The following is a 17,503-nucleotide window of genomic DNA, read 5'->3' on the forward strand; positions in this document are numbered from 1 at the left end:
GCAAAAGAGCCTTTCAGGTAAGGAAAGATATACTGACATTGGAGGTAGTCCAGAACAGTTTTGATAGATTGATCCCTTATATGGAAGGATTGTCTTATGAGTGACTGGGTACTCATTGGAGTTTAGAAGAATTAGAGGTTTCCTTACTGAAACCATGTAAGCTTCTTAAGAGGCCTTTCAAGGCCTTTACTTTCAATCGCAGCCATCTTTTTCTCTGTTAGGTACAACTCCAGCCAGTGAGAGCTTTCCCACTGATTCCAATTGACACCAATTTTGTTGGTGCTATCTTGTTGACAAGGGTAAAGCACAACCACCTGATGAAGGAGCGTCGCTCCGAAAGCTAGTGCTTCCAATTAAACCTGTTGGACTATAACCTGGTGTTGTGTGATTTTTAACTTTGTATACCCCAGTCCAACACCAGCATCTCCAAATCATTGTTGACAAGGGAAGTCACAAGCCTCTAAGTGATGGACAAGAATGTTTAAATGCTTAGAGATAGCAGTTGGACTTATAATGTCAACAATATCTTTAATAGGAAAATCAAGCATGGACACTTGGATCTTGGCATTTTCAGGATACTTGCTTGTTAAACTGATCATTGCCATTGGACTAATTACCTCTTTGAAACGAGTAAGTACAGTAAACATCTAAAGAATATTTTCTTGTTGCTTTTCTCAGTAACCAGTGCACAGATGTCAAGGTGACTTTATGTATTTGTAAAATGTTTGACCTGAAACATGACAGGCAGGTAAACTTAGTGAATTTTAATGTTTTAAATCAGAGTATCAATGATACGTTTTTTAAAAAAACAGTGTTGCTACAAATTCTGAATAATCTTACTTGTAAAAACTTGTTTGTAGTACATACGGTTACCCGTTTCCACAGGCCTGAAAGAGTGATGGGGGTTTGAAGGAATTGTTTTAATGGTTGGTCTGTTTCTTAATTAATATTTGGCTCATAACAGGAATGCAATATTCCAAATGAAAATGGAACACACAGAAATGCAAAACACATTAGTGAGAGAGTGGAAATGAGTTAACATTTCAAGGGGTGACTGCCAAAGTATACTCCTCATTGGAACTGGTCAATGATTTTGTTCTCTCTTTACAGATGCTTATTTACCTCCTGAGTGTTTCCATTACTTTGTGATTTTCAGCATCATTTAGTTGCCCATTTTGCCTTTTTAACAGAATCTAATTTTGATATTTAATTAGTATTCAGTTATTTAGAACATAGAACATAAGACAGTACAGCACAGTACAGGCCCTTCAGCCCCTGATGTAGTGCTGACCTTTTATCTTTCAGATCAAATTAACCTACAAACCCCTCAATTTACTTCCGTCATGTGCTTGTCCAGCAGTTGCTTAAATGTGCCTAATGTCTTTGAAGATATTACCACCTTCCTTCTCTCAAGTGTAAATCTCCTCTGCACCCTTCCTAAAGCTTCTATATCCTTCCTATAATGAGCTGACCAGAAGTGGACACAATGTTTCAAGTGTGGTCTAACCACAGTTTTATAGAGCTGCAGCAAAACCTTATAGCTCTTAAACTCCATCCCCTGTTAATGACAGCCAAAACACCACATGTTTTCTTAACAATCCCATCAACTTGGGTGGCAAATTTGAGGGATCTGTATCTGTGGACCCAAGTTCTCATTGTTCCTGCAAATTGCCAAGAATCCTGTCTTTAACTCTGTATTCAGCATTCAAATTCAACCTTCCAATATCAATCACATCACATTTACCAAGGTTGAACTCCATCTGCCACTTGTTAGCTCAGCTCTGCAATGTCATGATGTATCGTGCAACAGCCCCGGACACTATCTACAAAATCAATGACATTTGTATCATTGGTAAACTTACTAACCCACCGTTCCACTTCTTCAGGCAAGTCATTTATAAAAACTACAAACAGCAGAGGCCCAAAAACCGATCCCTGCAGGACATCACTGGCCACTGAACTTAAAGTAGAATACTTTCCATCCACTACCACTCGCTGTCTTCCTTTGGCCAGCCAATTCTGTATCCAGACAGCTAAATTTCCCTGTATCCCATACCACCTAACTCTCTGATTGAGCCTTCCATAGGGAACCTTATCAAATGCCTGACTGAAATCCATGTTCACCACATCAACTGCTTGACCTTCATCAACGTGTCATGTCACGTCCTCAAATAACTTAATAAGGCTTGTGAAGCATGACCTGCCCCTCACAAAGCCATGCTTACTATCTTTAATCAAACTGTGTTTTTTCAAATAATCATAAATCCTATCTCTCAGGATCATTTCCAGTACCTTGTTTACCACAGATGTAAGACTGACTGGACTGTAATTCCCAGTATAGTAGTTTTGAGGTCATGTTGAGGCTGTACAGGACATTGGTTAGGCCACTTTTGTTTGCAGTTCTGGTCTCCTTCCTATTGGACGGATGTTGTGAAACTTGAAAGGGTTCAGAAAAGATTTACAAGGATGTTGCCAGGATTGGAGGATTTCAGGTGTCAGGAGAAGTGGAATAGGCTGGGGCTATTTTGCCTGGAGCGTTGGAGGCTGAGGGGTGACCTTATAGAGGTTTATAAAATTATGAGGGGAATAGATAGGATAAATAGACGAAGTCTTTTTTCCTGGGGTGAGGGAGTCCAGAATGAGAAGGATTAGGTTTAGGGCGAGAGGGGAAAGATATAAAAGGGGCCTAAGGGGCAACTTCATTCCACAGCCTCCAATGCTACAGGGAAAACAGCCCCAGCCTGTTCTGCCTCTCCCTATAGCTCAAATCCTCTAACCCTGGCAACATCTTTGTAAATCTTTTCTGAACCCTTTCAAGTTCCACAACATCCTTCCAATAGGAATGATATTAGAATTCCAAGCAACATTCCAAAAGTGATCTAACCAATGTCCTACACAGCTGCAACATGACTTCCCAACTCAATACTCTGACCAATAAAGGAAAGCATACCAAACACTTGCTTCACTATTCCATCTACCTGTGACTCTACTTCCAAGGAACTATAAACCTTCATTTCAAGGTCTCTTTGTTCAACAACACTCCCTAGGAGCTTACCATTAAATGTATAAGTCCTCCTAAGATTTGCTTTCCCTAAATGCAGCACCTTGCATTTATCTGAATTAAACTCTATCTGCCACTCCTCAGCCCATTAGCCCATCTGGTCAAGATCCTGTTGTAATCTGAGGTAAACTTCTTCGCTGTTCACTAAACTTCCAATTTTGGTGTCACCTGCAAACTTACTAACTCTACCTCATGTGCTCACATCCAAATCGTTAGATAAAGACGAAAAATAATAGACTCCGAACCAATCCTTGTGGCATATCACTGGTCACAGACCTCCAGTCTGAAAAACAACCCTCCATCATCACCTTCTGTCTTTTACCTTTGAGCCAGATCTCTATTCAAATGACTAGTTCTCCCTATATTCTACAAGATTTAACCTTGCTAACCAGTCTCTCATGGGGAACCTTCTTGAAAGCCTTATTGATGTCCATATAGATCACATCCACCACTCTGCCCTCATCAATCCTCTTTGTTACTTCTTCAAAAAACTCAATCAAGTGCGAGAGACATGATTTCCCATGCACAAATCCATGCTGACTTTCCCTGTTCAGTTCTTGCCTTTCTAAATACATATAAATCCTGGATTCCCTCCAACAACTTGCCCACCACTGATGTGGGTCACCGGTCTATAGTTCCCTGGCTTTTCCTTACCAGCTTTCTTAAATAGTGATATCACATTAGCCAACCTCCTTTCTTCTGGCACCTCATCTGTGACTATCGATGATACAAATATCTAAGCAAAGTGCCCAGCAATCACTTCCAAAGCTTCCCACAGAGTTCTAGAGTACAACTGATCAGGTCCTGGGAATTTATCCATTTTTATCATTTTAAAGACATCCAGCAGCACCTCCTCTGTAATATGGACATGTTTCAAGATGTTATCATTTATTTTCCCACATTCTATACCTTCGACGTCCTCCTTCACAGTAAACACTGATGCAAAATAATTGTTTAGTATCTCCCCCATCTCCTGCACTTCCACACATAGGCTGCCTTGCTGATCTTTAACGGACCCTATTCTCTCCCCAGTTCCCTTTTGTCCTTACTGTATTTATAAAATCCCCTTGGATTCTCCTTAACCCAATTTGCCAAAGCTATCTTATGTCCCCTCTTTGCTGTCCTGATTTCCCTCTTAAGTATACTCTTACTGCCTTTAAAATCTTCTGAGGATTCACTCAATCTCTCCTGTCTATATCTGATATAGGATTCCTTCTCTTTCTTAACCAAAACCTCAATTTCTCTAGTCATCCTGCACCTATCAGCCTTTCCTTTCCTTTCACCGAACAGGAAAAAAACTGTTTCTGGACTCTTGTTACCTCATTATTTTTTAAGGCTTCCCCTTTTCCAGCCATCCCTTTTACCTGCAAACATCTAACCCCACTCAGCTTTTGAAATTTCTTGCTAAATACTTTCAAAATTTGCCTTTCTCCAATTTGGAACTTCAACTTTTAGATCCTGTCTATCCTTTTCCATCACTATTTTAAAATTAATAGAATTATGGTCGCTGGTCCCAAAGTGCTCTCCAACTGACACCCCAGTCACTTGCCCTGCCTTCTTTCCCAAGACTAGGTCATGTTTTGCACCTTATCTAGTAGGTACATCCACATACTGAATTAGAAAATTTTCTTGTACGCACTTAAGAAATTCCTCTCCTTCTGAACCCTTAACACTATGGCAGTCCCAGTCTATGTTTGGAAAGATAAAATCCCCTATCATAACCATCCTATTATTTTTAGAGGTAACTAAAATCTCTCGACAAATTTGTTTCTCAATTTCCTGCTGACTTGTTTTTTTAAAAAAGATACACAGCTTGAAATTTAAAAACTTGACTTGGAAGACAACCCAAAGGGAAATTTTCTCTCAACTCATTGCAAAGCCATCTCCCCACATAGAGGACAAACTAGCTTGAACTGTCAAAATGATGTCATTGGCAAGAGTAGTGTATATGAGTCAAATTCTGCTCAATGGTACATTCTGTAAAACCTTCTCTTTTCCCATCACTTTCTGACCAATGTTTACCCTTGAAGGATTAATTTAAAGTAATTATTTGGCTCTTCTTAGAAATCAAGCAGAAATCTGGATAAGGCAACAAGAAATAAAGAAGCTTTCGGATTACAGACTCTGAACACCGGCCCTGATTTGTGATCATAGAAGGAATGATGGAACACAGACGTACCTATGGCCAATGAGGCCTTCACTCTTATGAAACAAAATAATCCAAACTTGAAACCTTTCAAAAACATCTTAAAGAATTTACAGATGCTGTACATCAGAAAAAAAAATAGTAGTTTCTGGAAAAGCTCAGCAGGTCTGACAGCATCTGTGACGAGAAATCAGAGTTAACGTTTCGGATCCGGTGACTCTTCCTCCGTTTTTGAAATCTTCCAAGTTAGTTTTATTCCAGATATATTGTAATGATACTTTTATGTAACTGGACTCATTTATTATGTAAAGTGAGCATCTCGATTGTGCCATTCTCAGTATCTCCGATTTTACTTTCCAAATGCTAACTTTCAAGGTGACTATATGAAATTGCATTGAATGATAGTTGATGTGGATGGTGATCTGAATTATTGATCTCCACTCTTTTCTCAGCTTTATGCCTCTCAGAACGGATCATTGTGATGTAGAATTTGACTTATATTGGTTTTAGTATAATTGATTTCTGAGTTTGTAACTGAATTTTGAATGAGTCATATGTGCATCAAGTGGTCGAATGATTAACTTGTAGATATTTCTGTAACGATGGTGATTTGTGTTATATCACTGTATCAGGGGGAGAATGCTTCCAAGAGCTAATGGGTTTTTAGTTATACCAGGACCATTTTATAATGAAACAAAGTAAACAGGTTTCAGATCCAGGCTCCACATTTTCTTTTTGTTAATCCTCAGGGGAAACATCCATGGTCTAGTGAGAGACATTTTACTTTCAGTTTTGGGATGTTCTGCTGTAGTCTTGGATTAAGATGGATGTGTAAAGCAGTTTCTCCTGAGAAAACGAGAAGATGATTCAGTTTGATTAAAAATAGATTATCTGTCAGTTTTAAAATCTTTACATTTGTATTGTAAGTAAGTTGATAGGTTTATTCTATCTTGTCGTCATTTTGTTTCATTCATTCTTTGGTTAAACACAAATTTGCAAGATTGTGTGTTTGTGTTCTAACCTTCTTAAAACCAAGAAGAAACAAAGTATGATCTCGAAACGTCAGCTCTTTTCTCTCCTTACAGATGCTGCCAGACCTGCTGAGATTTTACAGCATTTTCCCTTTTGGTATAATCTAACAAGCCAGATTCCAAGCTGGAAACTGTCTTGTCCAGTAATAACATTAGGAATCGTGACATGGTGAGCCAGTTAGTCAGCTATGTGTAAAATTGGAAAGGTTGCAATATGGATTGATAACTGTGAATGATGTCAGCTGGACTGTCTCTGTGGCTGAGTTGAATGGAACTGATCTGTTTTAAGATCTACTTTGAGAATTTTAAACAGAATTTCAATGCCTAGTATTCAACTTCAATGAAGACACCATGTCTCCTGTGCATCTTCGAAAGCTGTTGACACAACGTGATAGTGGAATCTCAATACAACATAGTTTCTCACAGAACAACATAGAGACAGTTTCCCATATCCCCAAGAGTGTTAAGTAACAAAATATCATTACAAAAATATCTCTATGCTGGAAAGATTGGAAAGTAATTTTGCGAATTAAAGTTGAACTGATAGGATATTTTTATAAACAGCTGCAAAACCTTCGCAATCATTGATATCTTGCTCTCCCTTTGAACTGCCTGTCCAATATATCACTTGGGGTTAGATCACACCAATAGACAATAGGTGCAGGAGTAAGCCAATCTGCATCCTATTCCGCTCACTTATCCACAGTTAATCCTATGGAATTTCACAGTGTCCCATCAGTGACTCAGTGGTTAGCACTGCTGCCTCACAGCACCAGCAACCCAGATTCGATTCCAGTCTTGGGCGACTGTGGAGTTTGCACATTCCCCTGGTGTCTGTGTGGGCTTCCGCTAGGTGCTCCCCTTTCTTCCCACAGTCCAAAGATATGCAGTTTAGGTGAATTGCCCATAATGTTAGATACATTAGGCAGAGGAGAATGGGTCTGGGTAGGTTACTCTTCAAGGAGAAAGTGAGGGCTCTAGGTGCTGGAGATCAGAGCTGAAAATGTGTTGCTGGAAAAGCGCAGCAGGTCAGGCAGCATCCAGGGAACAGGAGAATCGACGTTTCGGGCATAAGCCCTTGGACTTCCTGAAGAAGGGCTTATGCCCGAAACGTCGATTCTCCTGTTCCCTGGATGCTGCCTGACCTGCTGCGCTTTTCCAGCAACACATTTTCAGCTCTAGGTTACTCTTCAGACATCCACACTGTAGGGAATCTAATCTAATTTCCAATATGGTTTGTAGTGGAAGATGGTAAAGGAAAGGTGAGGACAAACATGATGGATGGATGGCCGGCCAGACAGACGGACCAACCATTAGATGGAATTTGGTATGCTTGTAAAACGGTTTCTCAAGTTATTACAAAAGGCATATGGCATTCCTTCCTTTATTGGCCAAGGTGCAGAGCTTAAGAGCGAGGTGGGTCCACTGGAGACTTCCTAGGACGGTACTAGGGCTGGAGATATTCAGTTACAAATAGAGATTGAACAGAATAGAGTCACTCTATGAAAGTTACCAAGTCACCCTTTATTTACTAGAGCACTGGGTATGGGCAGATAGCACTCAACTGAGGAGATTCTAATCTCCTTATGTATTTCTTTCTACAGAGGAGATTTGGATCTCCTGATTATATTTTTTATTTAATTTAACTTTGTAATTTTTTAGTTTTCTGTAAACATTTACAGCTGTATACAACAGCAATTTTACAAGGGAGAGGAGTAGCAAAGCTAGGCCCCAATCCCTACTGTTCAACCAGTTTATAGGGAAATAAGGACAAACCACAAATCCCAGTTTCAAATATGAAAGACATCAACAATGACATTTATACATAAATAATCCTTTAACATAGAAGAGTGCTGACAATACAGACCCAGCAAGCCCCATCCCTCCCACCTTCTGGCCACTAAGGCAGCCCACCCCTACGCACCTTCCGGTTCTCTGTCCACACTGACAGCTTTTGACCACTTCTAGGACAGGCTGCCGTGGTACTGGCCTGGGGTGACAGCAGTCAGGATGGCCTACCCACCCTCAGCACCTTTTGTCCACCTCTAGGACAGCCTGCCCTAGTACCCACCCAGGGTGACAGTGCTGAGGACAGCTACCCATCTTCTGGCTGTCTGCCCCAACATACCATTGGGCTCTCACCCACCCTGATGCACCATCTAGCCACCTCTAGGACAGCCCGTCCCCTTCCCTGGGGGACAGCATGCAGGGTAGCCCACAAGCCTTCCGGATCTCAGCCTGCCCCTAAGTACCTTCTGGCTCTTGGCTGCTCTGACCTTTCGATACGTCTAGGGCAGCCAGTCCCGATCACCCCTTCATGGGACGACAGCACTCAGAACAGCCTACCCATCTTCCAGCTCTCAGGACAACCCATGAACTCTCCAGCTCACAATAAAGCCTGTCAGACCCAGGGATACACAAGACAGTGCAAGTGATAGACACAAACATGATAGAGTTAATCATCAAAAAACAGAGCCTTTTCTGGTATAGAGTCTTCAAATATAGTACATTGTACAGGTGCAGTTAACTCAGGGGTTTGGGCCACTCTCGAAGGAAAGGTCTTCTCCCAAACTCCAGGATACAGCAAGTGTTCACCTCCCAGCACACACAGGTGTTCAATCTTCAGAGGCCCAGTCCCAGGGCTCTCTGGGGAAATGTCTGTCTTCCACAAGGGGTCAGTCCAAACACCAAAAGAGTGAAGACACACAAAAAAAAAGGAAACTAGAGTCCAAGGGCTAAGCCCTACCACAAAATTAACTTTTTTTTTACATTTGAGAAAAGGACAGAAAAAAAGAATAACAGGCTATAACCAGCCAGTGAAACAACAATCCCCTAATGAGAACTGAGTTACACCTGAAACACATTAAACTCTTGATGCACAGTCCTCACTAAAAGGAATGCCAGTTAACAAATTGGCTAAATAGTTCAGCCAGTTCAGGAATCAGGTTTCTCCCTCCCAAAAAACAGAAACCAACAGTAACACTGATTGTAATACCAGCCAGTACAGAGTCAGTCCCCTAAACTGAGAACAATCTCCTGTTTATAATATTTTATTAAACAAATTACAAAACAGTTTACAAAAACAGTAAACATTTACAGCTGTATACAACAGCAATTTTACAAGGGAGAGGAGCAGCAAAGCTAGGCCCTAAACCCTAACATTCAACCAGTTTACAGGGAGAGGAGGACAAACCTCAAATCCCAGTTTCACATAAAAGACAGTGACATTTGTACATAAAAAAGGACCACTTACATAAAGTGCATACAATACAGACCCAGCAAGCCCCTGTCCCTCCCACCTTCTGACCTCTAAGGCAGCCCACTCCTATGTACCTTCCGGCTCTCGGTCCACCCCATGCCCCTTCCAGTTCTCTGTCTAACCTGACACCTTTCGACCACCTCTAGGACAGCCTGCCCCAGTACCTGCCCGGGGTGACAGTGCTGAGGACGGCTACCTGCCTTCCAGCTCTCGGTCTGCCCCTACATACCATTGGACTCTCACCCACCCCGATGTACCATCCAGCCAATGGGCTATCCTGGCACACCTTCCAGCCACCTCTAGGCCAGCCCATCCCCTTCCCTGGGACGACAGCATGCAGGGTAGCCCACTAGCCTTCTGGATCTCAGCCTGCCCCTACACGTCTTCTGGCTCTCGGCTGCTCTGACACCTTTTGACCACCTCTAGGACAGCCCATCCCAATTACCCCTTCCTCGGGATGACAGCGCTCAGAACAGCCTACCCACCACCTGGCTCTCCGGGTGACTGGCATCAGGGTGGCCTACCCACCCTCCAGCTTTTGGGTCAGCCTACCAACCTTCAGGTTCACAGGATGGCCTACCCACCCTCTGACTCTCAGGGTGACAGCTTTCAGGATGACCCATGAGCCTCCCAGCTCACAGTAAGGCCTGCCAGACCCAGGGACACACAAGACAGTGCAGGTGATAGACCCAGGAAACACCACAATACAGTTAATTACCAAAAGACAGTCCTTTCTGGTACACAGTCCAAATCTATACAGTCTTCAAAATATAGACTCCATTTCCAGGAAGAGTCCACTCCAGTATATAATGTGCATTGTCAGAAATAGAGTCCACTTCAAACTGCAGAGTCCATTGCTAAAAACAGAGTCCGCAATCAAGGGCAGAGTCCACTCTTGAAGGCAGCAAATGCACAGCACACAGGTGTTCAGTCTCCATGGAGTCCTGGCCCAGCCTTGGAAAACCAGGCCCACTCATAGGAACATAGTACATTGTACAAGTGCAGTTAACTCAGAGGTTTGATCCACTCCTGAAGGTCTTCACCTAAATTCCAGGATATAGCAAGTGCTCACCTCCCAGCACACACACAGTTGTTCAATCTTCAGAGGCCCAGTCCCAGGACTAGGCCTCCCCACATGAACAGCTCCTCTGGTAAAATGTATGTCTTCCACAAGTGCTCAGTCCAAACACCAATAAAAAGTGAAGACACATAAAAACAAAAGAAAACTAGAGTCCAAGGGCTAAGCCCTACCACAAAATTAACATTGTCCTTTTCTCAAAAGAGTAACACACAGGCTGTAACCAGCCAGTGAAACAACAATTCCCTAATGAGAACAGAGAGTTACACCTGAAACACACAATTTGGGTGGGTGAGGGGTGGTTGGGGGGGCTGGTGGGGTGGGGGTGTGGTGGGGTGGGGGTGGGGAGTAGAAACTAACTCAGTATCTCCTGTTTATATTTTTTTTTATTTTATTAAACAAATTACAAAACAGTTTACAAAAAACATTGACAGCTGTACACAAAAGACAGCAATTTTACAAGGGAGAGGAGCAGCAAAGCTAGGCCCCGAACCCTACCATTCAACCATTTTACAGGGAGAGGAGGACAAACCTCAAATACTAGTTCCACATATGACAAGACAGTGACAATGACATTTGTACATTAGACAATACCGTTACATACAAAAGTGCAGACAATACAGACCCAGCAAGCCCCCGCCCCTCCCACCTTCCGACCACTCTAAGGCAGCCCGCCCCTACCCACCTTCCGGTTCTCGGTCCACCCCATGCCCCTTCCAGTTCTCGGTCCGCCCTGACACACCTTTCGACCACCTCTAGGACAGCCCGCCCCGGTACCCGCCCAGGGTGACAGCAGTCAGGACGGCCTACCCACCTTCCGGCTTCACTAACCACCCTCAGCACCTTTCGACCACCTCTGGGGCAGCCCGCCCCAGTACCTGCCCGGGGTGACAGCGCCGAGGACGGCTACCCGCCTTCTGGCTCTCGGTCTGCCCCTAGGTACCATTGGGCTCTCACCCACCCCGTTGCACCTCCGACCAGTGGGCTACCCTGGCACACCTTTCGGCCACCTCTAGGACAGCCCGTCCCCTTCCCTGGGACGACAGCGTGTAGGGTAGCCCACAAGCCTTCCGGATCTCAGCCCGCCCCTACGTGCCTTCTGGCTCTCGGCTGCTCTGACACCTTTCGACCAACTCTAGGACAGCCCGTCCCGATTAACCCTTATCGGGACGACAGTGCTCAGAACAGCCTACCCACCATCTAGCTCTCGGGGTGACTGGCATCAGGGTGGCCTACCCACCCTCCGGCTTTTAGTACAGCCTACCAACCTTCAGATTCACGGCATGGCCTACCCACCCTCCGGCTCTCGGGGTGACAGCTTTCAGGACGACCCATGAGCCTCCCAGCTCACAGCAAGGCCTGCCAGACCCAGGGACACGCAAGACAGTGCGGGTGATAGACCCAGGAAACACCACAATACGGTTAGTTACCCAAAAAAAACTCCCTTCTGGTACACAGTCCAAATTTATACAGTCTTCAAGATATGGAATCCATTTCCAGGAAGAGTCCACTCCAGTATACAATGTGCAATGTCAGAATTAGAGGCCGCTCCAAACTGCAGAATCCGTTGTTAAAAAACAGTCCGCAATCAAGGGCAGAGTCCACTCCTGGAGGCAGCAAATGTACACCCCACAGTTCAGTCTCAACGGAGTCCTGGTCCAGCCTTGGAGAGCCAGGCCGACTCGCAAGAACACAGTACATAGTACAGGTGCAGTTAACTCACAGGGGTTTTGGTCCGCTCCTGAAGGAAAGGTCTTCTCCCAAACTCCAGGATACAGCAACTGCTCACCTCCCAGCACACACACAGGTGTTCAATCTTCAGAGGCCCAGTCCAGGGCTAGGCCTCCCCACAGGAACAGCTCCTTTGGTAAAATGCATGTCTTCCACAGGACTCAGTCCAAAACACCAATAAAAAAAAAGTGAAGACACATACAAAAAACAAAGAAAACTACAGTCCAAGGCCTAAGCCCTACCATAAATTAACATTGTCCTTTTCTCAGAAAGAGGAGAGAGTAACACACAGGCTGTAACCAACCAATGAAACAACAACCCAATAATGAGAACAGAGTTACACCTGAAACACACCATTTGGGTGGGTGGGGTGTAGAAACTAATTCAGTATCTCCTGTTTATATTTTTTTTCTGGTTATATTTATATTTTATTAAACAAATTACAAACAAACAGTTTACAAAAAACATTTACAGCTGTACATAAGAGACAGCAATGTTACAAGGGAGAGGAGCAGCAAAGCTAGGCCCCAAACCCTACCATTCAACCATTTTACAGGGAGATGAGGACAAACCTCAAATCCCAGTTCCACTTATAGCAAGACAGTGACAATAACATTTGTACATTAGACAATACTGTTACATACAAAGTGCAGACAATACAGACCCAGCAAGCCCCCATCCCTCCCACCTTCCGACCACTCTAAGGCAGCCCGCCCCTACCCACCTTCTGGTTCTCGATCCACCCCATGCCCCTTCCAGTTCTCAGTCCGCCCTGACACACCTTTCGAGCACCTCTAGGACAGCCCGCCCCGGTACCCGCCCAGGGTGACAGCAGTCAGGACAGCCTACCCACCTTCTGGCTTCACTAACCACCCTCAGCACCTTTCGACCACCTCTGGGGCAGCCCGCCCCGGTACCTACCCGGGGTGACAGTGCTGAGGACAGCTACCGGCCTTCTGGCTCTCGGTCTGCCCCTACGTACCATTGGGCTCTCACCCACCCCATTGCGCCTCCGACCAGTGGGCTATCCTGGCACACCTTTCGGCCACCTCTAGGACAGCCCGTCCCCTTCCCTGGGACGACAGAGTGTAGGGTAGCCCACAAGCCTTCCGGATCTCAGCCCGCCCCTACGTGCCTTCTGGCTCTCGGCTGCTCTGACACCTTTCGACCACCTCCAGGACAGCCCGTCCCGATTACCCCTTATCGGGACGACAGTGCTCAGAACAGCCTACCCACCATCTAGCTCTCGGGGTGACTGGCATCAGGGTGGCCTACCCACCCTCCGGCTTTTAGGACAGCCTACCAACCTTCAGATTCACAGCATGGCCTACCCACCCTCCGGCTCTCGGGGTGACAGCTTTCAGGACAACCCATGAGCCTCCCAGCTCACAGCAAGGCCTGCCAGACCCAGGGACACGCAAGACAGTGCGGGTGATAGACCCAGGAAACACCACAATACGGTTAGTTACCCAAAAAAAATAAACTCCCTTCTGGTACACAGTCCAAATTTATACACAGTCTTCAAGATATGGAATCCATTTCCAGGAAGAGTCCACTCCAGTATACGATGTGCAATGTCAGAATTAGAGGCCGCTCCAAACTGCAGAATCCGTTGTTAAAAAACAGTCCGCAATCAAGGGCGGAGTCCACTCCTGGAGGCAGCAAATGCACACCCCACAGTTCAGTCTCAACAGAGTCCTGGTCCAGCCTTGGAGAGCCAGGCCGACTCACAAGATCACAGTACATAGTACAGGTGCAGTTAACTCACAGGGGTTTGGTCCGCTCCTGAAGGAAAGGTCTTCTCCCAAACTCCAGGATACAGCAACTGCTCACCTCCCAGCACGCATACAGGTGTTCAATCTTCAGAGGCCCAGTCCAGGGCTAGGCCTCCCCACAGGAACAGCTCCTTTGGTAAAATGCATGTCTTCCACAGGACTCAGTCCAAAACACCAATAAAAAAAAAGTGAAGACACATACAAAAAGCAAAGAAAACTACAGTCCAAGGGCTAAGCCCTACCATAAATTAACATTGTCCTTTTCTCAGAAAGAGGAGAGAGTAACACACAGGCTGTAACCAACCAGTGAAACAACAACCCCCTAATGAGAACAGAGTTACACCTGAAACACACCATTTGGGTGGGTGGTGGTGGTGGGGGGAGTAGAAACTAATTCAGTATCTCCTGTTTATATTTTATTAAACAAATTACAAAACAGTTTACAAAAAACATTGACAGCTGTACACAAAAGACAGCAGTTTTACAAGGGAGAGGAGCAGCAAAGCTAGGCCCCGAACCCTACCGTTCAACCATTTTACAGGGAGAGGAGGACAAACCTCAAATCCCAGTTCCACATATGACAAGACAGTGACAATGACATTTGTACATTAGACAATACCGTTACATACAAAAGTGCAGACAATACAGACCCAGCAAGCCCCCGCCCCTCCCACCTTCCGACCACTCTAAGGCAGCCCGCCCCTACCCACCTTCCGGTTCTCGGTCCACCCCATGCCCCTTCCAGTTCTCAGTCCGCCCTGACACACCTTTCGACCACCTCTAGGACCAGCCCGCCCCGGTACCCGCCCAGGGTGACAGCAGTCAGGACGGCCTACCCACCTTCCGGCTTCACTAACCACCCTCAGCACCTTTCGACCACCTCTGGGGCAGCCCGCCCCGGTACCTGCCCGGGGTGACAGCGCCGAGGACGGCTACCCGCCTTCTGGCTCTCGGTCTGCCCCTAGGTACCATTGGGCTCTCATCCACCCCGTTGCACCTCCGACCAGAGGGCTATCCTGGCACACCTTTCGGCCACCTCTAGGACAGCCCGTCCCCTTCCCTGGGACGACAGCGTGTAGGGTAGCCCACAAGCCTTCCGGATCTCAGCCCGCCCCTACGTGCCTTCTGGCTCTCGGCTGCTCTGACACCTTTCGACCACCTCCAGGACAGCCCGTCCCGATTACCCCTTATCGGGACGACAGTGCTCAGAACAGCCTACCCACCATCTAGCTCTCGGGGTGACTGGCATCAGGGTGGCCTACCCACCCTCCGGCTTTTAGGACAGCCTACCAACCTTCAGATTCACAGCATGGCCTACCCACCCTCCGGCTCTCGGGGTGACAGCTTTCAGGACAACCCATGAGCCTCCCAGCTCACAGCAAGGCCTGCCAGACCCAGGGACACGCAAGACAGTGAGGGTGATAGACCCAGGAAACACCACAATACAGTTAGTTACCCAAAAAAAACTCCCTTCTGGTACACAGTCCAAATTTATACAGTCTTCAAGATATGGAATCCATTTCCAGGAAGAGTCCACTCCAGTATACAATGTGCAATGTCAGAATTAGAGGCCGCTCCAAACTGCAGAATCCGTTTTTAAAAAACGGTCCGCAATCAAGGGCAGAGTCCACTCCTGGAGGCAGCAAATGCACACCCCACAGTTCAGTCTCAACGGAGTCCTGGTCCAGCCTTGAAGAGCCAGGCTGACTCACAAGAACACAGTACATAGAGTAGAAACTAATTCAGTATCTCCTGTTTATATTTTTTTTTAATCTTTTTTTGAGATCTTCAAAACACTCCCTTTTTTTTTCTCTTTTAAAACCCCCACACTACCACCTAAGTGCGGTAGTGCTTATTTTATCCCCAGCACCCATGGTGTGTGTGTGCAGGTGTGAGACACAGTGAAAGACACAAAGTGCACAAATCTTTATTCAATTTCCACCACCAGGAAGATAGGAAAACACCCGGGTGGCCAGTGACAAACACTGCCCTTCACAGCAAGGGACAGTGCTGTGTGATCAAAACAGTAAAGGAGAGGGTAGGATCTCCTGTTTATATATATATATTTTTTCTTTTTTCTTTTTTTTTTCTTTTTTTTTAAATTTCTTTTAATTTAACCCCCACACTACCACCTAAGTGCGGTAGTGCTTATTTTATCCCCAGCACCCATGGTGTGTGTGTGCAGGTGTGAGACACAGTGAAAGACACAAAGTGCACAAATCTTTATTCAATTTCCACCACCAGGAAGATAGGAAAACACCCGGGTGGCCAGTGACAAACACTGCCCTTCACAGCAAGGGACAGTGCTGTGTGATCAAAACAGTGAAGGGGAGGGTAGGATCTCCTGTTTATATTTTTTTTTCTCTGTTTTTTTTTCCCTTTTCCCTTTAACCCCCACACTACCACCTAAGTGCGGTAGTGCTTATTTTATCCCCAGCACCCATGGTGTGTGTGTGCAGGTGTGAGACACAGTGAAAGACACAAAGTGCACCAATCTTGATTCAATTTCCACCACCAGGAAGATAGGAAAACACCCGGGTGGCCAGTGACAAACACTGCCCTTCACAGCAAGGGACAGTGCTGTGTGATCAAAACAGTGAAGGGGAGGGTAGGATCTCCTGTTTATATTTTTTTTTCTCTGTTTTTTTTTCCCTTTTCCCTTTAACCCCCACACTACCACCTAACTGCGGTAGTGCTTATTTTTTTTCCCCAGCACCCATGGTGTGTGTGAGCAGGTGTGAGACACAGTGAAAGACACAAAGTGCACCAATCTTGATTCAATTTCCACCACCAGGAAGATAGGAAAACACCCGGGTGGCCAGTGACAAACACTGCCCTTCACAGCAAGGGACAGTGCTGTGTGATCAAAACAGTGAAGGGGAGGGTAGGATCTCCTGTTTATATTTTTTTTTCTCTGTTTTTTTTCCCTTTTCCCTTTAACCCCCACACTACCACCTAACTGCGGTAGTGCTTATTTTTTTTCCCCAGCACCCATGGTGTGTGTGTGCAGGTGTGAGACACAGTGAAAGACACAAAGTGCACCAATCTTTATTCAATTTCCACCACCAGGAAGATAGGAAAACACCCGGGTGGCCAGTGACAAACACTGCCCTTCACAGCAAGGGACAGTGCTGTGTGATCAAAACAGTGAAGGGGAGGGTAGGATCTCCTGTTTATATTTTTTTTTAGTGCTGTGTGACCCTCCTGTTTTTTTTTCTATTTAACCCCCACACTACCACCTAACTGCGGTAGTGCTTATTTTATCCCCAGCACCCATGGTGTGTGTGTGCAGGTGTGAGACACAGTGGAAGACACAAAGTGCACCAATCTTGATTCAATTTCCACCACCAGGAAGATAGGAAAACACCCGGGTGGCCAGTGACAAACACTGCCCTTCACATCAAGGGACAGTGCTGTGTGAT

At 45.5% G+C, this 17,503-nt stretch overlaps 1 protein-coding gene across 1 annotated transcript in view; it reads left to right on the forward strand.

Annotated features, from left to right (window-relative positions):
• LOC122556490 (uncharacterized) overlaps nucleotides 1–5,925 on the forward strand; it is a 40,254-nt gene extending 34,329 nt beyond the window's left edge. Inside the window, exons 10-11 of the mRNA XM_087995168.1 lie at nucleotides 536–630; nucleotides 5,126–5,925. Of these exons, the coding sequence (XP_087851294.1) occupies nucleotides 536–630; nucleotides 5,126–5,209 (179 nt within the window). The 3' untranslated portion in view covers nucleotides 5,210–5,925. The remainder of the gene's footprint in view (nucleotides 1–535; nucleotides 631–5,125) is intronic.
• Nucleotides 5,926–17,503: the final 11,578 nt, after the last annotated feature.

The sequence above is a fragment of the Chiloscyllium plagiosum genome, unplaced genomic scaffold, assembly GCF_037043375.1.
Source record: "Chiloscyllium plagiosum isolate Xiang-an unplaced genomic scaffold, Cpla_swu_hap1 HiC_scaffold_16, whole genome shotgun sequence".
In the NCBI taxonomy this organism is placed as follows: Eukaryota; Metazoa; Chordata; class Chondrichthyes; order Orectolobiformes; family Hemiscylliidae; genus Chiloscyllium; species Chiloscyllium plagiosum.